Source organism: Diabrotica virgifera, chromosome 3 (assembly GCF_917563875.1).
Source record: "Diabrotica virgifera virgifera chromosome 3, PGI_DIABVI_V3a".
Classification (NCBI taxonomy): domain Eukaryota; kingdom Metazoa; phylum Arthropoda; class Insecta; order Coleoptera; family Chrysomelidae; genus Diabrotica; species Diabrotica virgifera.
The window spans coordinates 260934295-260957041 of NC_065445.1; the positions used below are offsets into that span (position 1 = coordinate 260934295).

Consider the following 22747-nt stretch of genomic DNA (forward strand, 5'->3'; position numbering starts at 1 on the left):
TTCCTTGTATCGATCTTTTTCAGTGTCCAAGCTTCCATTCCATAGAAAAGAACTGACAGCACGTAACATCTCATCAGGCGAATTTTAAGATTTAAACTTAGCTCTCTTCCGCATAAAACTGTTTTCATTTTGGTAAAAGTAGCTCTAGCTTTTTCTATTCTGATCTTGATTTCTTCAGAGTTGTCGTTGTTTTCATTAATCACAGTTCCCAGGTAATTATATTTTCTAACACGCTCAATTCTTTGATCATGTACGGTTATGTCAGAAAAATTTTGTGGAGATTTCGACACCATATATATATAGATAATATATAATATATCTGGTATATATTTAATATCTGCTTTTGGTAACACTTTAGAAAAAGTCACGCGTCGCCACTGTATGTTACAGGCTCATCTGGAAAAATAGGATGTAGACAGTCATGTCTATACAAAAAGTATAGACATGACTATAAATAATTACACAAAATAAATGAACTTACAATAACTTTTTATTGTAAAATAAATATTGAGTCATACATTTTATTGTAAAAGCCTCTAAACTACACACATAGACAGCAAAGGACAAGTTTATTAAAAGTTTAATATTATGTCAATTGAACAATCAACTCTTTTGTTGAGAATCAGCTGTCCCCTTAAGATTCCTATTATTAACTCTCTTCTTCTTTGTAGTTGTACAACTCTGTCATCCATTAAACTCCAACTTTCCTACAATATCTCGCACTACTTGTAATAAATTGGAATGGCTACTGCTGTTTTCCAAGAGTATTGAATGGAGATTTGTCATATAATTGTCAATATTTTGTATGGTAGCAACATCTTTGATACCTAAAACAAATACATATTGTAGCGGTTTTACTGTAACAATAAAACGAGCGGTTCGTTTATATACGAATTTATTTATAAAGTTTTCAGTACCGAATTCTATCGATAACTAACTCTAAAATAACACCGCGCGCTGCTTAAACAGTGAACAGATTCCTTTCTAGAAATCTCTGCCCATCTCTAGACCTGCCGAACATTTCGGAGAGATCCTCGTTCATCTCTAGCACAGCGCGGTCGATTCTCTGACGTCACGTCTACTGTTCTTCGGACGGGTCGATTTTTCTAGTCGTGGGAACCGTTTATTGCGTCTATTCGAAACTCTTACGTTACAATATATTATTAATAAGCGAACAAGCTAGTTTTACTCTAATAAAATTAGAAATAATACTAAAATAAATCTTTTATCCGAAATCATTAGACCGAAAGCAGTAGACCGAACTCATTAGACCGAACTCATTAGACCGAAAAGCACTTTACCGAAACCTCACTAGACTGAACAGTGTTCAGCGGAGCTTACCATAATCACGGTGTCATCTGCATATCTTATGTTAAAAGATTTTCCTTTAATTATTATTCCTTCACTTTGAGATTAGTGATGTAAGAGGAAAATATTATCAAGAGAATATTCTCGAGAACAAGAATATTCTCGAGAATATTCGTGGCCAGAAAATTCTCTGGAGAATATTCTCAGCAAAAATTTTCTATATTTTCAAAAACCGAAACAAAAATAAAAACTAGATACGGGTCAAATAAATGGTAATTAGGTCAGATAATTTATAAGATATGTAGGTATATTGTTTTTGCCAATCCCATGAACCACTAGCAAGGGTGTTTACAGTGTCAATATTTATTCTTTGGTGCAATATTAACGTGCAAATATTTAGAATGGTGTTCATGAGGAGAACAAGTTGAGGAAACTGAGTTTGTAGATAATTTAGCAACTTTAAAATATGGTGATGAGTCAGCTGAAATAATGGCAGATTTGAGACTTTATCGGCCTAAGGAGGGATTTTTTGGAAAACCATACGTTGTAAAATCAATTGAAAAACTAGACCCAATCATATGGTGAAAAGGTACATGTTTCGGAACAAAATTAACTAAAATAGCAGTTGATATATTAAGCATGGAAAGCACTGAACGTATGGTTTTTTTATCTACTCTAAAACAAATCGGCTTACTGCTGAACGGGCTCGTAAGGTAACTTTTATGCTCACAATCTAAAATTGTTTACGTAGACCAATCCATGACTGAGCTGGCCACTCGTGACAAACAAAATCCTACAACTTCTCGTCAGTACATTGAAATGCAGAATGTAGATGACCAGGATAAGCTAATGATAGAAATAGATTCTGAATCTGAGGCCTTCATTTTTTTTTCAATTTAATTTTTTTATCAAATAAATTTTGTGTTTTCTGTTGTTTTTGTATTTTTTTGTATACAAAGAACACTGTTGTTTCCTCTCGTAATTGTTGTTTCGTCTCATAATTTTGTATATAATGTCATGATTTTTAATACCCTATTTTTCATCTTCAACAATATTCCTAAATTCGTCCTGGGATTCATTCTCAGAAAATTCTCCATATCGAGAATATTCTCCGATTTTTCATTCTCGAGAATTTTCCAACACTATTTGAGATAGTAATGCTTCCTCAAAAATGGCTTAACTATATACATTAAATAGCAATGGAGACATAATACATTCCTGCCGAACACCTCTCCCTGATTTCAATTTCTAGACTGGGTGTGTTATCGATGACAATGTGTGCTCTTTGATTCCAGTAAAGGTTTGTTATTATGCGTAAGACATTGTTGCCTATGTTTTTTGTCTTTAGAATTTGGACTAATGATGAGCTCAAGATTATAGCGTACAACATAATCCGTTATCCTGTACGTCTTTATAAATATATCTAAGGAAGAGGATGAGGGGTTGAGAGCCTCAACCTCCTCAAGCTTTCTACGCCATTCTGTTCTGTCCCTTGCTTGCATTGTCCAGTTGCCGACTCCGATCTTCTCGGCATCTTGTTAGTGATGTTAAAAAAGTAGTTACTTTTTACAAAGTACTCTTTACTTACGAATACCGAAAGTAACGATTACTATACAGAGAGGCAAATCGTTACTTTGATTACTCTGATTACTTCGTACCAATCGTATCAGAGCGAGTAACGACTATTGTATCTACTTTGAGTACTCTGATTAATTCGTTACTTCATACCAATCGTATTAGAGCGAGTAACGACTATTGTATCTACTTTGATTACTTTGATTACTCTGATTACTCTGATTACTTCTTTACTTCGTATCTACTTTGATTACTTTGATTATTCTGATTACTTCGTACCAATCGTATCAGAGCGAGTAACGACTATTGTATCTACTTTGATTACTTTGATTACTCTGATTACTTCTTTACTTCGTATTTACTTTGATTACTTTGATTATTCTGATTACTTCGTACCAATCGTATCAGAGTGAGTAACGACTATTGTATCTACTTCGATTACTTTGATTACTCTGATTACTTCGTACTTCGTGCTATACGTAATAAATATGCTAAATATGATACATGTTAAGCTCTGCGCTTTTTCGAGGATAATATGTGTTGTAAAGATCTAGTTAATGGTTAGATGGTTTGTCATGAATGGTTTGTCAATCTAAGGAATAAGCACTTTTTAATAAGAAATATTTTTAATTAATGCAACTACAAATTAATAACAACTAAGTAATTCATTCAGACAGGGAGACACGTTATCTCCCAAACTCTTTACAGCAGTACTTGAACATGTTTTCAAACAATTGGTGTGGGACACCAAAGAAATAAATGTCGATTGCGAAAGGCTCTCCCACCTACGATTCCCAGATGACATAGTTCTTATAACAGACAATTTAAAAGAGATTAAAACTATGCTTACTGAGTTAGATGCCGCCTGTAAGAAAGTTGGTTTAAACATAAATTTTGGAAAGGCACAATACATGATAAACCTGGTACCAAGCGAAAATCCAAAAGTCGACATCAACGAAATACACTCACCGGCACAAAAAACGGGCACCCTAAAAAATGGGCCATTTTTAATGACTTGCATTTCCTAAACCTGATATCCGATTTAATTAATTTTTTTAATATGTTATAGCCTTATTCTTTAACAATATCGCTGTAATAATATTGTTGCTAGACAGGTACATTGTCATTGTATACAAGGTGTACGAATCAAACTGTGTTTTTTTCTCAAACTTTGGAACACCCTATGGAATGTTTCAGCTTTTATAGAATACTGTAATTAAAACGCAACTATAGCCCCAGGTTTTTTTAACATTCTGTTTTTAGATTCATTCGCTTATGTTGGATAATAAAAAATTTAGGCACTTTAACAACTACCCTGTTTTTCGTTAATACAGGGTGTTTTTAAATAAGTACGGCAAACTTTAAGAGGTAATTCTGCATGATAAAATAATGACAGTTTGCTTTATAAACGTATGCCCGCAAATGCTTCGTTTCCGAGATAGCGGGTGTTGAAATTGTTCTTACAAACTGACGATTTATTTATTGCTCTAAAACGGTTTGTGATATGCAAATGAAGTTTGGTAGATTTTACGAGGTAGTTATTGCGCATTTTTGGCATACAAATAAGAATTTTATATTCCCCACTGGCGTGCATACGGGTATAAACATTTTAGATATATCCCGTATGCACGCCAATGGTGAATATAAAATTTTTAATTGTATTCCAAAAAATGCGCAATAACTACCTCTTAAAATCTACCAAATTTCATTTGCATATCACAAACCGTTTTAGAGCAATAAATAAATCGTCAGTTTGTAAGAACAATTTCAACACCCCCTATATCGGAAACGAAGCATTTACGAACCTACGTTTATAAAGCAAACTGTCATTATATTATCATGCAGAATTACCCCTTAAAGTTTGCCGTACTTATTTAAAAACACCCTGTAATGACGAAAAACAGGGGTAGTTGTTAAAGTGTATAAGTGTATAAGTGTCATTGGGTTTTATTTTCAGTATTTTATAAAAGCTAGAACATTTCACAGGGTGTTCCAAAGTTTCAGAAAAAACACAGTTTGATTCGTACACCCTGTATACAATGACAATGTACCTGTCTAGCAACAATATTATTACAGCGATATTGATAAAGAATAAGGCTATAACATATTAAAAAAATTACTTAAATCGGATATCAGGTTTAGGAAATACAAGTCATTAAAAATTACCCATTTTTTGGGGTGCCCGTTTTTTGTGCCGGTGAGTGTAGCATTGGTCCATAAATATAAATACTTAGGGCATGAAATCCAAATTGCCAGGGACAATCAAACTACCAAATTACAAAGAAGGATCACCTTAGCATGGGCCGCATATGGAGCTCTATCAGACACCTTCAAGAGCAACTTGCCAAATTATTTGAAAAAGAAGATGTTCAACTAATGTTTGCTTTCAGTCATGACTTACAGCGCCGAAACATTATCGTTAACCCAGGCCACAACAACCAAATTTAGAGGGCCCAAAGAAGAATGGAACGGTCACTACTTGGACTGACCCTCAGAGACAGGGTCTGAAACGAAGAAATCATAAGAAGGACAGATGTCACAGATGTCATAGAGCGAGTAGCATGGCTGAAGTGGAACTGGGCGGGCCATGTAGCCAGAGCGGATCCAAAAAATTACAGGGTGGAGACCAAGAGCAGACATAAGGAGTAGAGGTAGACCACCTACACGATGGACAGACGATGTCAAAAGGATTGCTGGGAATTGGTTGTAGGAAGCTCAAGATCGACAAAACTGGAAAAAATTAGGAGAGGCCTATGTTCAACTTTGGATGCAGAAGGCTGGATGATGATGATGAACTAATTCATTGCTTACCTGGTAATACTGTACCCCCAAATCCATCGATTAACGTGTTCTTCAAATGATTTAAATGTTTGTTAAGAGACAGATTATTTTTTTCTTGTTGTATTAATTCGAATTCTAATTTCGATATAGCCATCTTCATGTTTTCTATATGCTTGGAAAGTATGGCATTCTGCTGTTCAAAATCTATGTTTATTTTTCTTAATTGTCTCAATTCCGTATCCCTTGTTTTGTTGTGGTCAAGAAATTCTTCAGTAAAAATAGGTATGTCGAAATTGCCATAGTCTACATCTTGTTGATCTTTATTTAAACCTGGATGGTTATTGTAAGCCTAAAAATATTTCCAGAATATTTAAAAATTACGTTTAAAATTATTGAAACACTAATAAAAATAATATTTATCAACAACAAACAATCTATTCACATAGTAAACCACTGCTCAAAAATGAGTTTTATTTATTATGGCTTTAGAGTCACATCCTGTATATACCAAAGAATATCATACAGTCTCATCATAAAAGATGCACTACAAATGCCTGGTTGCACCAACAAATCTTAAGCTCCAGCTTAGTCCAGCTCAGCTTATGGATAGGGCCGTTTTAAGTCTTACTTACGGCACACCATAATTTTCGATTCTTATGCAGAGTTTGAGATGCAATCCACATGGCAATACATTGTGGCAAGCTGAAAATTGATCTAAGACTCAAAGATGCAACGTGTATGTTTCATAAGCTGAGCTTAAGGCATGTCTTCAGCTTAAGATCTGTTGGTGCTACCAGGCATTAGGGTTCCATAAGCTACAAAGAACAACTTACTCTAAGGTTGCCTCAGGTTGTCTCAATGTAGATCCAGTATTTCAGCTCAACCTGTCCCTATTCCAAGCCTGCATAAAGCAAGAGGGTTGAGCTATATACACGCAGCCTATTCTCAACAAAAAAAGAATGTGTGTGTACTTTGTACGCACGTAAGAAGTTATACTTCTATTATATAATTTCAACGAAATAAATATACTTAACAATTACAATACAAAAAATTAACAATAATTACCAAAAATTAACCAAAAATTAAACAATGCCAACTATTAAAAAAAAAATGAAAAAGGTATATGAATCGTCGGGGATTTGAACCCGCAATCTCGCGATCTCTTGATCTCTGGTCCAATACTCTACCAACCAGGCCATCAAGGCGCATGCTACTGACGTTTCAGATATACATAATTACACATCACGGTGACAAGTGAAATATAAAAATAGATATTTTATTATTTTGCGCCCAAGGAAGACAAATCCAAAGACACAAAATTATAATAGTTTTTTTTTAGTTTTTTTTTATATGTAAAAATGTATTTATTATGTATATATTTGAATGTATATATTTGAAAGATTAGTATCTACACGCCATACTGTCTGTGTGTGCATGCGCACAGATTTATGAAAAATTTTACTCTCAATAGCACCTAAAGAAGTATAACTTCAAAAATCCACTACTGCCAAACTCCTAACACAAAGTCTCGAAATAGGATTGCAATTCTATTATGAAACAAACAATAAAAAGGTATATTGAGAATTCGTACATAGAGAATATGTAAAAAGATCAATACAGTGGTTCATGAAGTGATAAAAAACTAAGAATGAACCTGAGAGTTACTACCATTAAGAAAAGAACTCTGTATAAGTATGTACAGTAAAAACCCAGAAGAAGTTGGATATGTGAGAGAGACGAAGAAATAAGAGACAGACTCCTGGGAGATGGTTATCACTGATTGTCAGGGCCTTGCGGTGCTATGATGCGGTGAGGCAGTCGCATCAGGCGGCATCATAAGGGGGACGGCATAATCAGCAAAATCAAAATAAGTACATAAAAATAATCATAGGAATAAGATAGGGTGTGCAAAATAGAACAGTTGAAAAATATCAGCGTTTTACGTGCCCTGCGCATGCCACTCTTTAAACTTAGTTTTAAAAGTGAAGAAAGCATCTTCTTCTACAGAAACAACAACCCTTTTTGTATTACACAAGAACTGTACACTTTTTTCTAATTATACAAAGCGTTGGGAAGTTCCGAAAAAACATGTTTCACAACTCTAAAACCGTTGAGTGATACTAGATTCTTCTTCTTCAGGTGTTATCTCCGCTACTGAGGTTGGCAATCATCATAGCTATTTTAATTTTTGAGGCAGTAGCTTTAAATAGTTGTTTTGAGCTGTATCCAAATCATTCTCTCAGGTTCTTCAGTCATGAAATTCGTCTTCTTCCGATGCTTCTTCTGCCATCTATTTTTCCTTGCATTATGAGTCGCAGGATGCCATACTTCTCGCCCCGCATCACATGTCCGAGATACTGTAGTTTTCTTTCTTTAATTGTAAGTTCATCTTCCTTCTCTTTACCTGTTCTTCTCAGTACTTCGTTGTTCGTAACTCTATCTACCCAGGAAACCCTCATAATTCTTCTATAGGTCCACATTTCAAAAGCGTTAAGTCGTTTCATTGTCTCTACATTTAACGTCCATGATTCCACTCAATAATTTTGTTAGGAGTACTTTAAGACCTAATGTCAAATCTTTGCTACATAGGACCTTTTTCATTTTCATAAAATTAGAACATGCTTTTTCGATTCTGACTTTGATTTCTGCAGTGTGGTCATTATTTTCTGTTATAAGTGTTCCTAGATAAGTGTACTTTTTTACTCTTTCGATCTGCTGACCCTCTACTATCAAGATTTCGTTATTATTATGGTTGTTTTTACTAATTTTCATAAACTTCGTCTTTTTGATATTGAGAAAGAGTCCGTACTTCCTACTACACCTTACTATTTTACTCATGAGTCTTTGCAGGTCTTGTAAACTATCAGCTATTATTACTGTATCATCTGCATATCTGATGTTGTTAACTAAGACTCCATTTACTCTCATACTGACTGTTTCATCTTCCAGATTTTCTCGCATTACCTCTTCAGAATAAGCGTTAAATAATAGAGCTGCTACTTCAGACTACACCATTCTGACGAATTTACCAAAATTATAGTCAGAAGAATAAAATTGAAATGTTTGTAAATATTATATAATGTTGTTCTAAAGCTATTTCCTTGTGGCATTTTTATGATTAACTATTTAGATGGGAAATACGACACAATTAAATTGAAGAAATAATTTTATTAACGTTTCGAAGTGCAAATCGAATTTATTTATTTTATTTTATTTTAATTAAATTAATTTATTTCCCATCTAAATAGTTAATCATATTATTTAATGTTAAATACATACTTCATTTAATTTAAATTATAGGTTGTTTTAAAAAAAAGTTTTAGTTCATTATGTGCAGTTGCATTTAATAAAAATAAAATTCAAGTTTCAATAATATTTAAGGGGCGGCATTTCGAAGACTTGCATCATATTGAAAAGATGTACCGCACGGCTCTGCTGATTGTAATGACAGGGATGAATGACAATCAGATATATAGCGAAAACTCGAATACTATGCATGCAATAGATATAAAATAAACTTACGAGATTAGGTATTTTAACAATATCTTCTTTTTCTTTAACTTCTTTAATTTTCTTTTCGTTCTGTTGTTGCGTAAAAATTTTGTAGGCTTCAGTTTGTTTATATGCATTATATTCCTTCGTATAACGTTCTCTGTCTTGTTCTGCTGCATCTAAGTATTGCTGTTTTTTATTCACTGGCAAATTGCTCCATTCGCTAGCTAACATTTTAGTTATATCAGCGAATGTTAAGTTTGGATTGGTGCTTCGTACAGCTTCTCTTCGATCATTTAAGTATCTCACGTAACCTACAAAATAAAACAAATATATGATATAATATCGTCGCCTTAATACTATAACTTGATAACTCGAAATTAGTAGTTTTGAGATAAACGAGTTTAAAGAGATATTTGTGCTGCTACCATGATGTTGGTAAATACGGAATTCACTCTGCGGCTGTAAAATACTCTTCCTTAACTTTTTGGCAACTGATCTATTTAGGAATATGGTGTAAATTTGTTTTCCAATATGGAAAAAAACATGAAAAATTAAAGTTATCAACTTTTAGCACTACCATAATGTTAACATTTGGTAATGTCGCATGTTGTGCTAAGTCACATATAAGTGAATTTTTTAACACAACTAATATTTTAAACATTATTTTGTTGAAAATTAGCCCTCTGCCATGGGGGTTGCCAGATCTGCTAACAATTCTCGAATTCTTGCATTAAAATGAACTGAATAAACAGATAGCAATTATGTGGTAAGTTCAATGGTTTCAGAGAAACACGTGCTAAAACTAGATAACTCTAGTTATCTAGTTATAGCATTCAGTGTATGTTGTATTTACGATTATTTCGATTAAATAATAGCTTGATAACTTATCTTGTCAAGTTTTAGCACTGAATATTAGTGGCATTTGAGTTTTATCAACTTTCGTCATTCATAAATAAATACTTAACGCGTTTGAAGTGAGCTATCAAGTTTTTACACAATATGGAGGCAAATAAAATACATCTTGTGAACTAGTTATCTCAAAAACGTCAATTTTGGAGTTATCAAGTTATAGTACTAAGGCGACGATATAAACTACATCTAATTCGTTTGAATTGAAAATAAACATGAAATATTTTAAAATATTAAGCAATTCGCACCATTTGCAAAAAAATGCAGGCAGCAAAAGGTTCACTAAGGAAGCTTTATACCTAGGTATATTTCCAAATCTAGCGTTTAAGTTACCTCCTTCTTCTTCGTCTTCTTAAATAAGGCAAGAATCGTTGGTCTCTGGCACTTACCCAATAGCAATATTACCCTATATGGAGCAGTAGTATGGCCAATGACAACAGCAATAGGAAATAAAATACGAGCAACTGAATTGGGCTTTATGAGAAGGTGTCTGCAGATCACCAGAGAGGGTAGAATAAGAACAGACGAAATATGGAACAGAATGGAAAAAGAATGCAGTGATAGAGGCAAGTACAAAGAATGCCAGACTACAGATAGCAGAAAATAATATTGGCTGGGACCCACCGGGAAGAAGACGGAGAGGAAGATCTACTATGAGATGGAAAACTTACATAGGAGCTCTGATAGCTAGAGATCTCAGAGAAGGTGACTGGGAGAATACAGTGGCTTAGAATTAGGCTTCAGAGTTCCTAATAAAAATAAATATCAAATGGTACACTTACCAGTAAGAGGCACTCTAGGTGCAGTACTATCTTTCGGCTTCTTACGTTTTTTCGCTTTCAATACCTTAGGTTTTAAAGTGTTTTCTGGGTTTTCTATTATTTTAGAATTAGTTGAAGCACTTGATTCCACTGCATTTGGTTGTTCTGTAATCATGGTGTTTGAAACCTCTTCCATTACTTCAAATATTTGTATACAGACTAGAATACTAGAAATCAGAAAAATTGTCAAAATTGTCTTTTTAAACGTCAAAAAACACAAAATACTTTTTAACTTCTCACTAATTAAGAACTCGGATCAACTCAGACTTCAGTCAGACTCAGGAATCAAATCAGACACCAGACACCACAGCTTTCATTTTCATAGCAAGAGATGGGCTTGGACAAAAACGTTACTTTGGTACATATTTTCTTTTCCTCGGATTTTTATTTTTTCTTTCAAAACTGTTCACCTATTTAAATTTAATTACACAATCAAATGTTCAAAAAAATTACATCATATTATGTTCATGTATAAATTCATCTATTGAGTGTTATTATTATTTCATATTATTTGAAGAACTTTAGGTATGGCCATTTTTATTTTATTTGAACAAGTCGTCATATTAGATGTCGCAACGCTGTCGAGCTGTCAAATAGAGGGCCGTAGGAAAAATTAAAGATTACCCATGAGCGAACATAACACGCTTTTACCGTGTCACATGTAACATGCAATACAAACTGTTTTTATAATACTGGTATGACTGGTATGTCCTAATTACTGGTTGATTACTTTCTGAAACATAGAAAAGATGTGTTTAATACAATCGCTCATGGGTAATCTTTAATTTTTCCTAATATAGTTATACTTGATTAAAAATTAACACGAATTTCAATGTTCTAGCCTTGTGTTACTTTGAAAAATAAATAAACTATGACTCCCAGGTAGGTCGAAAGCTTAGAAAGAAGATACAATAATTTCTTAAGCATCTTAACGGTTAATACTATTATCAACTTTAATCTCTAGAACTAATCTCTTGGCTACTCTGAAGAAAAGTCCTAATCCTTATATAAGTCCTTTTCTGTGTTTTTATAAGTCCTTTTTCTGTGCTAGAAGAATGTCAAATGTCTAAATGAAAAGCTTTGTCATGACGTCATGAACATCTGATCTCTTGTCATTGTCAGTGTCAATTTCTAGTTGTGATTTTCAGTTTTTCAGTGAGCTTATTGTATTCTTTATAATAATTAACAATGTATCTGAAATTATTTTATCTCTTTAGTATCCTTTTAGTAGTTATAAATGCGGCTAAATCGGAATTAAATAGTGAAGAAGACAATGACGCTTCTAGGTATGTTCTAGAAGGTAGAGTATTCCCTCTTACTGACTCCCAAAGCAAGCAATTCAACTGGCAAGCTAATACAAGAATACACGTAAATGGTGGCGAATATTTGGGATTTGTTAGAAGGGATGGTTCTTTCACTGTTCATAACGTACCCGCCGGATCTTATATTGTGGAAGTATTACATCCAGAGTTTGCATTCGAGCCTGCTAGAGTGGAAATAAATTCCAAGGGGAAGTTTAGGGCTAGGAAAGTAAATCATATCAAGATTTCTGAAGTTATCATAGTGCCATATCCATTACGTATGAAAGCATTAGGTAAGATACAATGGAAATGTATTAAGTTTATACAGGGTGTAACAAAAATCATGTATTCATAGTTGGTTGAACCTACTAACTTATCTTTGTACAAATATGCACATAAAAGTTATAGCCCTTTGAAATTACAAAATGAAAATTGATTTTTCTAATACAGTCAAACCCGGTTATACGAATATTTTTGCTTGGCAGGAAGTATATTCCAATAATAATTTAATTGTATTGGGCAGTGTCCCGTTGAAAATAAATAAATAAATAAATAATAATATTAATTAAGATAATTAGCTAATATTGATATCAACTTTTTTAATTGTTCTAAGACCTTCTTCTTCTTCTTAACGTGCTCTATCAAGTCCTCTTGATGTTGGCGATTAACATGGCGAAACTGTCTCTGTCTCGAGCTATTCTAAATAGTTGTTCTGCTTTCTTTATTCCTGTCCACTTCCGGATATTCTTCAACCAAGAGGCCTGCTTTCTACCAATTCCTTTGCATCCTTCGATTTTACCCATCATAATAAGTTGAAGAGTATTATACCGGTCGCCTCTTACTACGTGTCCAAAATAGGCCATCTTTCTATATTTGATGTTATCAAGAAGCTCGCGGGCAGCATTTGTTCTCTTAAGGACTGCCACACTTGTCAGAGTATTTTCAGTGTACGTCTGAGCACATTTCAAAGGCCTCCAAATACACCATACACGAGGACTGACCAAATGTAACATTTAATCATTCGCTTTCGAAGTTTAAGTTGCAAGTTATCATTACAAAAGAATGACCTCATTTTTAAAAATGTCGTGCAGGCTATCTCGATTCTACATTTTATCTCTTTATCTGGATCTAGTTGTTCAGTAATATGGCAACCGAGATATTTAAAACTGGGTACTCTTTGAATTATATGACCATCAACATATAACTGTGAATCTTGATGGGCCAAACGGCTAAATACCATGTATTTTGTTTTTGAATAGCTTATGTTTAGGCCAAACTCTCTTCCCCCTGTGTCAGTGGCATTTAAGAGGTGTTGTAATATATTCATATCATCACTTAGAATAACTGTATCGTCCATATTATGTGATTGTATTTATCAGAATTCCATTAACTTTCACACCCCATTCCAAAATATGGAGCGCTTCCTTAAATATTCTATCGGAATATAAATTGAATAACAGTGGGGACAGTATACAACCCTGTCTGACACCTCTTTGTATTTTGCATATTTCTGTTGATTTTCTTTTTATGCAAGCTGTCGTGTTTGACGCCAGTATAATTTTTCTATGATTCGTTCATCTTGACTATCAACTCCTTAATCCTTTAATATTTTAATTAATTTGTGATGCTGTACTCGATCAAAGGCCTTCTCATAGTCAATAAATACAGCAAATATGTCTTTCCTTTGATCTCAGCATTTCTGTAATAATACATTTAGTGCAAAGAGTGCGACCCGGGTTCCCAGTCCATTTCTGAAGCCAAATTGTGTTTCATCCTGGTCTTCTTCACATTTATCTCTGATTCTACTGTGGATGATACGTAGAAAGATTTTCAAAGTGTGGCTCATGTGTTTCTAAGACCACAGTTGACAAATTTGAAAATTTATCTTGTTTTATTGCAATAAAAATTTTTTGATGATCTTTCCGGGCCCCCATTAAAATGCGAGCCCGAGGTAGGTGCCTCACTGGCCTAGTGGTAAAATAGGCCCTGAAACCAAGTTTTTTTTATGATACTGTATGAAACAATTTTTACATAATGTTACAGTACATTTTCCACAGTATGTTAGTAGTTTGGCTTTACAATTTTCTGCTTGACATCATCTCTGTACATCACATTACGTATATAAAAACTTTTGCTAATGATGTAGGTACTTGGTCTTTCTATAATACTCCTTGAACTAAGAGTCAAACTCATACAGATCGACGAAAATCTAATAAAGTACAGTAGAACCCTGATAAGTCAGCCTCCGATAACCCGGACCGATTTTCGTCAGACAAAACAAACATTTTTTTCTTTTTGACTGAGTTTTTACCAAGAAATAAACAAAACTGTATGTAATTTAGATGTACTATGCATATGTATTTCATGTTTTTGCAATTATAATGTGTATTTGTTTATTATTTATATGTATTTTATTCATTTTTAGTCGTATTCTCTGGCTAACCCGGATTTTCGATAACCCGGATCTGATGCGGTCCCGATTAATCCGACTTATCAAGGTTCCACTGTAATATTTGACTTATTGACTCTTTTGTAGAGGATACAACTTCTTGGCTCTAATTTTAGTGGCCTATTTTCCAACAAACCAGTCATGTTGATCCGGGTTTTTCCATGTAGTTATAATAATTTTTAACACCTGTGGTTGAGAAATCAAATGTGTTCTCTTGAGTTTGTGATTCCATCTACTAGCTTATGTGAGAGGTTGTATATTGTCAAAATTAGATGCTATAGTAAGACCCTCATTATCGTTCCATTTTGCAAAAAGTATTTCTCCATTAACATCACACTGAAAATCATATGAACAACAAGCTTCTTTGCTAAGGGTTTTCTTATCTAGTATAGGAAACTTTGATAATCTATTTTCCTGCAAGGTTCGTGTTGCTAGTTATCAACATTTTTGTAAATGAATTAACAAATCTCTTCTGGTAAATAAATTATCAAAAATACCCAGTGACTTGCAGGTTCAGCAATGCAATCTAACATATCAGGTACTTCTCTTGATCCTAAGGTCAAATCTTCACGATCATTTTTAGCAATTTCCCACCTTCAGACGTATCGGAGGTGTATGTCAACTAAAACTTACCAAACCCATCCAATATGTTTAAAGGTGGGAAACAATAAATAGAATGTGAATTTATAGGTTTTTATCGCTAAACTTCCCACCTCTGCTATAGTCCGTCCCACCTTGACTTTAGAGTATAAGGAACATAGGCAATGCTGTTTTTATGAGAGTTTTAGTGTGATGCGGATTTTATCAAAAAGAATTTGTAATCGAACATTAGAGAGTGTAAATTAAAACTGTTTTAGAAAGGCAATCTCCAATTTTAGTATCCATATGTGTTTAAGTTTAATTTCATATTGTTATGATCTGCTTTCTATTACTTTTATATTAATTATTATTTACTTGATCAATTATTTAATTAACGCAAATCATACATAAAAATTAAGAAAGAATCTCAGGGTGCCTTTTTATAATATAAAAAAATGTCTAAATTATCTTATGTTATACTTATCTTCTCTCGTGGTTTCAGTATCTCTTAGTTGATCCTTATCGGGATAAAATAGGAAAAGGAAATAAATAAAAACATACAATTACCTTTATTATCAAAAGCAATGTTTTGTAAATTTATCAATTAAATTCTGTGGGCATAACTGTCCAAAAGAAACTTTTACCATATAAATTAATCTAATTCAAACAAATATTTATCGCTTTGTTCTTGATACCATTAATAAACCCAGCTAAACAAACAAATTTGGTATTAGCAAAATTACTTATATGTACTTCCTATTAAATTTTTGAAATGTTGGAATCTTAAATTCATATGCTTTTACGTAAAAAAATTAACTTCTGATTATAAAAAAAATCTATCACATAGGTTATTGACTGACCTTTTTGATTCACACACGATGATGTCTCCTCTTGACCCAAACAGCTCCTCCTTGTTGATTATGTTAGGCTACCAATCAAAGCCCTCTCCGTTCTCAGCAAACAATCCAGCAGGATACCAGCAACTATTTCTCCAAAACACAAGCCAGGCTTCCTTTGACCAGGACTCGTTCAATAAACTCCAAATCTCTCTCCTCTCTTTCTCTCAACAATAATCTCCTGAGACCCAAGCATCTTTTTTACTTGGTGTCACAAATAATTTTAATAACGATAATTCTTGTAACTTACTCTCTTGGACTTTACAGAATCAAAGAGGTATTTCTTCTCGATTTGATTTGTCTCTCGTTCCACTTTTCAGCTACTCTCACTTATCAAACACAACCACTAGTACTTGCTTCTGAACTACTCACGAAAACTTTCGACTGCTCCTCTCGGCTGCCGGTAACACAATAATCCCTCTTTCCAAAACTATCTCAACATTCCAACAAAACTTTCCCCATTCCAAATTTCCAAGCCAATCAGAAACATTTCTCTCTCCCCATTCTTTTTTTCATTTGAAACACCCACTCATACTTTCAAAAATATTCGTACCATCATAATAATTATTTTTGGGAAATTCTACAAAATTTACTCGGGGTTAAACAAAAAGATATTAAATTCTAAACTTTCTTTACCTTTATTTTCTAAGAACTAATAATTACATCTACCTGTGGTTTTACATTTCCCGTAAACAATCTGTTTAAAATAATAATCCTAAATAACTTTCACTTCACTTTTATTTACAAATGTTTTAAAATATTCTTCATGGAAAGATTCATTAAGGAGAAACCACCTTGCGTTGAAAGCTAACTTCTAATAAATATTTACAAATTAATATACAGGGTGTATCAAATTTATGTGCCCCTTTATATTAAAAAAATAAAAAATTTGATTCTATCTTTGATTGATAAATTGAAACACAATAATATATATTATAGTTATTTCGCATTATTAATCCTAAAATTGTAAATTGCCTTTCTAAATCAATTTCAATTTAATCTCTCTAATGTTCGATTGAGAAGATATATCTTCTCAATATTGTATTACGGAGTTGAATCCTGGACACTCACTGAAGCAATGGAGAAAAAACTTAAAGCCTTCGAGATGTGGCTATACAGGTGAATCCTAAGGATATCATGGACAGACAAGATAACCAACGAGACCGTATTATGAAGAGTGGGTAAAGAAAGAGAGGTGATGTATACCATTAAAAGGAGAAAGTTAGAATATCTCGGACACATAATGAGAAACGGCATTAAATACATATTACTGAAGGTAATCCTTCACGGTAAAGTATAAGGAAAGTGAGGAATTGGGAGAAGAAGAATATCATGGTTAAAGAACCTGAGGAAATGGTTCTCCACAACAGCAACTAATCTATTTAAAGCATCAGTTAATAAAATAATTATAGCCAGAGCCAGAATGATCGCCAATATTCGAAACGAATAGGCACTAAAAGACGAAGAATGTTCGATTACAAATTATTTTTGATAAAATCAGCATCACTGCTCTAAAACTCCTCTTATAAGAACTGCATTGCATATGTTCCTTATACTGTAAAGTCAAGGTGGGACGAACTATAGATTCATTTCTTTTTATCTCACAACTTAATAGGTTTTCCATCTTTTGCATTATTTTGCCGGTTATTAGCACGCTCATCATAGTCCATGTGGTGAGACCGCTCCCGTCTGGAAAAAATTTCTGATTCGGTTTCTTTGTGGATTCCTATTCAAAAATGTCCCCTTTAAACAAATCTAAAGGGTGCTGGGCGGAATTTTTGGGCAGAAATTGTTTAAACAATTTTTTTTAAACAAATACAAAAGATCACGTTTTTTTGCTTCGGAACATATATTTTTAAGTTTTGTGGGTCATTCTAAACAAGAAAGGTATCTTGTAAATTTTCTCAAAAATTGATAGTTTTCGAGTTATAGGCGATTTAAAATCTGAAAAATGCGAAAATACGCATTTTCGAGGCTTAAAAACTCATATTTAGACTAGTATTTTTGAGGTTGCCAGATACTTAAATTGAAGTTTAAACATTCAGCTTCAAGATTCTGAAGAGTGATTGCGTCTAACCTTAATTTAAACCGTCGTTTTTTAATTGTTAAATATGCATGTCCATTCGATTTTTTTGCCGGTGCGCCGCGCCCTATTTCAAAAATCTCCAATTTACCTCCGAAAGATATTTTTTCTAGATTATTTGTGATATTCTAAATAAAATAATTTTCTTGACGTTTTTCTTAAAAGTTAATAGTTTTAATGTTATAAGCGATTTAAACTCCGAAAATGCGTTTTTTTGGCATTTTTCGGATTTTAAATCGCTTATAACTTAAAACTATTAACTTTTAAGAAAAATGTCAAGAAACTTATTTTATTTAGAATATCCCAAAGAATCTAGAAAAATATTTTTCGGAGGAAAATAAAAGATTTTTGAAATAGAGCGCGCCGCACAGGCAAAAAAAATCGGATAAACACGCATATTTAACAATTAAAAAACAACGGTATAAGTAAAGGTTAGACACGATCACTCTTCAGAATATTGAAGCTCAATGTTTAATCTTCAATTTAAGTATCTGGCAACCTAAAAAATACTAATTTAAATATGCGTTTTTAAACCTCGAAAATGCGTATTTTCGCATTTTTCAGATTTTAAATCGCTTATAACTCCAAAACTGTCAATTTTTAAGAAAAATGACAAGATACCTTTCTTGTTAAGGCTACGGCTCCACGGGCGGGAAATTGACGCTAGCAGTAGCAGTAAAATGAACTTAAGGTTCCGCGGAACGGAATGGGAATAGCCGAACTGAACCGACTACGCACAGGTCCTGTAATCGGTACAGTTCGGCTATCCCTATTCCGTTCCGCGGAACCTTAAGTTCATTTTACTGCTACTGTTAGCGTCAATTTCCCGCCCGTGGAGCCGTAGCCTTAGAATGAGCCAAAAAACCTAAAAATATATGTTCCAGTGCAAAAAAACGTGACCTTTTGTATTTGTTTAAAAAAATTGTTTAAACAATTTCTGCCCAAAAATTCCGCCCGGCGCCCTTCAGATTTGTTTAAAGGGGACATTTTTGAATAGGAATCCACAAAGAAACCGAATCAGAATTTTTTTCAGACGGGAGCAGTCTCACCACTTGGACTATGACTGTATTTCGGAATATATTAAACAGTTTACTTATTGTTTTAGGGAAAACACGGTATTTCCAATTGAGAGAACAATGGAGAATAACAGATCTCTTATTTAACCCAATGATCATGATGATGGTCCTACCTCTTCTCTTAGTCATGGTTCTGCCAAAGATGATGAATGACCCAGAAACAAAGAAGGAAATGGAGCAAATTCAAAACATGGCCAAATTTGAAATGTCTGATAGGTTCTCAAATTACTTGGCTGGATCGACTACACCAGCGCAGACTGACAAGGATAAAAACCAAGCTGTTAATAAAAAGAGTCAAAAGACTAGGAAACGAATAGAAAAATAAATTATAGTTTATTATTTTTAAATAGCAAATTGCATTAGATATACAATTTAAGTTTGTAAGTTTTTGTTAATTACATGAATAGGGTCACCATAATAAAATTAATTCCCTTTGAAAAGACTTTAGTAATCTAGTTCTAGTAGTGAACATCAGAGTTTGCATCAGATGGGAAAGTTACGGAAGCTATCAGAACAGTTAAAAATCAAAAACTTAAATATTTTGGCCATGTTATGCGACACCCAGAGTCCCAGAGAGAGATATAATAAAATCCATTTAATAATAGCAAAGTAGATTAAAGAAGAGGACCAGGTTGAAGAAATATGTGATGGCTTAGAAACCTGAGCGAATGGTTTAACAGATCCTCTGCATCCCTTTTCCTAGCTGCCGTCAACAAAATAATTATAGCCAATTTGATAGCCAACGCTCGATAATCTAACATGAAGAATAGTATTGATCAGTGAAGTATTATAATTAATTAGCTTAATAGACTAATAGCTGAATGATATAGCGGAAGAATGGAAAAAGATATCAACAGATGAAAATATTGCTCAATAACTAGAAGAGGTGTAAAAAATAAAAGAGCAAATAATAATAATGAGCTGGCTGATGGTTTAACCTGGCAATGGAGTATGCGGTTAGGCAAATGCAAACTGGATGAGGCAACCTAACCTACTAGGGAACATCCATAAACTACGTCGTAAAAATTTTGGAGTTTTTAATACCCCCCCCCCCTTCCGTCGTAAAGCGTCGTTTGCAGTTGACCCCTCCCCTCATACCGACGTCGCAATTTCAACTCGTGACCCCCTTTTTAAAACCTTTTTATATACTTGGGTTGGTTGGTGTCACGGACTCCGCAAATTTTGTAATCCATTTTAAAAATAGTTCTAGACTACCTAGACACCTGAAATTTTCAGGATAGCTTAGAACTAGCTAACAATGCAATATTTTACTGCTATTATATAGGGTGATTAATAATTAGTGGGATGAAGCTCCGTAGATCCGTTATAGTAATCAGTAATGTATAGAGATAAAACTTAATAACAAAAATTGTAGCGAATTTTGAGCTTCACATTACAAAATTAGTTAGAGTGTTCGATAACATAGTGGCAGACCAAACTTATGTTTTTTTAAATAGAACACCCTATATTTTATTTTATATTCGAAATCTTCGTAACTTTTCGATTACAAAAATATAAAGGTTTAAGTTATACTTCTTTAGGCGCGATTGAGAGTAAAATTTCATAATTCTGGGCGCATGCGCACACATACAGTATGGTATAAACGTTATACGAGATCTGATTGGGTGTTAAAATCATCTGTCAATAATTGTTCAATATGGAGATTTTGGATAAACAAATTAATGTTGTCTATATTAGTTTTTATTGTTCAGAAATCATTTGTGGCATTTTTCAATGTTTGTGTGTGTTTTATTCTTTTATTATTTTAATTTTTGGCACCGTTTTAATAAAAAATTTTGAGAAGTAGTAAGTATTAAAATTAGTTTAATATTTAAATAAAATATAAATAAACTGTTTAAAGTATATTAATTTCGTTGAAATTAATAGAAGTATAACTTCTTACGTGCGTACAAAGTACACACACATTCTTTTTTTATTTATTGTCAAAATTTTCGTAAATAATTGTTTTGCTAATTTTCTTTATATGAATACAGGGTGAGTCAAAACGCAAGTACATTATTTTCTCAGTAATTTTAAATACAACACCCTGTATTTTATATCATTATCGAAAAGTACCATTACCATACTATAATTTTTGTATAACATTCCCTATGTGTAAATTTATTAGTTTTCGAGATATTTTCATTTTTTTAAAGCAAAATTATTAATAATTACGGGTCTAAATCTTTCCAAATTTTAAGTAAGCCATGACTGAATAATTGTGTAAAACTTACAATTTACGTATACTGATTATAATCTGTACTAAAAGTTGGCTACAATTTTTGTTATTAAATTTTATTAATATCTACATATTACTTATAACGGATCTACAAAGCTTTACCCCACTGACCAATCACACTGTATGGATAAATCTATTTTTTTTTTAATTTCAAACTATTTTAAAAATGTGACTAATGCACTGATATTTTAAAGTACGTACGTTAATAAATCGATATCTACAAATTGATGGTGTCTCAGTGGCATTAGACTGCAGATCGAGAGGTCCCCAGTTGGAACCCGGCTGTTGCGTATCGTTTTTTAATTGTTTTAATAAATAATTAAAAGTTTATATACTTTAACTTATATATACCATTTTAAACAACCGTGGCATTATAAAAAATACTATTTTATACTAGTGTAATTTTTGGAATCATAATTATAAATAACAGTTAATAGTTCTACTAAAAATTCATATTTTATGTTAATTATTCTTTCCAAACATCTTGTGTCCTGTATGTACAATAACAAAACCGTGATATTATAAAAAGTACTTTTTTATTAGAGTGTAATTTTTGGAATTTTAAGCATCTAATCGTTAAATCCTTTATCGTTAAATTATTTTATATTCTTTCCTATAAATAATAAAAAGGTTTTACTATAAAAAAGTTCTTTTTTATAAAAGTGTAATTATTAGTATTTTTTTTCAAATTCCATGTTATTCCTACATTTTTAAAAGTTAGCTCTCGAAGTTTATTTACGAATGTATGCAAATCAGTATTACTATATAGCTCATTAATATCTGCGTACTCTCTCAATTCACTGTACAACTAATAATTACCTTTATAGGGACAAAAGACAACACTTTTATCGGAGTTCCTATGCTTTCTTAACTGCATCATATAAATATTGATACTTATTTTGTTTTGAATTCAATGCCATTTCGTTTATTAACTATAAATAGATAAAATGTGCTGACTAAATAGAATAGAATATGTATTTTATTTCTATTCATTCATTTAGAATTTTTTCATACAAAGTATTCAGTAAATAAGTGAACAGTTTAACATTTATTGCTTCCAGACGTTGTTCTGAAAAGAAGCGTTTGCTTAAAAAGACATAGCACAATGTTTTATTCTTTGTTATTCTGTATAAAACTGCTATCATAGCAATATTATTAAGGCTGTGAGTGATAAAAACGAAATGAAAAGTATGCGATAAAAGTAATATACAAATCATTTTTCATTCTAAAATAGG

At 32.8% G+C, this 22747-nt stretch overlaps 2 protein-coding genes across 3 annotated transcripts; one reads left to right on the forward strand and one right to left on the reverse strand.

Annotated features, from left to right (window-relative positions):
* Positions 1-472: 472 nt before the first annotated feature.
* LOC114324765 (high mobility group protein 20A) lies at positions 473-11430 on the reverse strand. Of its 2 annotated transcripts, XM_028272607.2 has the most exons (5): positions 11115-11412; positions 10851-11056; positions 9187-9470; positions 5695-6013; positions 473-827 (listed from the first exon to the last, which is right to left on the reverse strand). In XM_028272607.2, the coding sequence occupies exons 2-5, from the start codon at positions 11023-11025 to the stop codon at positions 685-687; spliced, it is 921 nt and encodes a 306-aa protein (XP_028128408.1). In that variant the 5' UTR covers positions 11026-11056; positions 11115-11412; the 3' UTR covers positions 473-684. The 2 variants fall into 2 exon arrangements, with proteins under 2 accessions (XP_028128408.1, XP_028128407.1); XM_028272606.2 differs by having other exon boundaries at positions 10851-11430.
* Positions 11431-11781: 351 nt separating this feature from the next.
* Positions 11782-19713, forward strand: LOC114324766 (ER membrane protein complex subunit 7 homolog). The gene is made up of 2 exons (XM_028272608.2): positions 11782-12483; positions 19303-19713. Exons 1-2 carry the CDS (start codon positions 12078-12080, stop codon positions 19596-19598), a joined length of 702 nt encoding a protein of 233 aa, XP_028128409.1. The 5' UTR covers positions 11782-12077; the 3' UTR covers positions 19599-19713.
* Positions 19714-22747: the final 3034 nt, after the last annotated feature.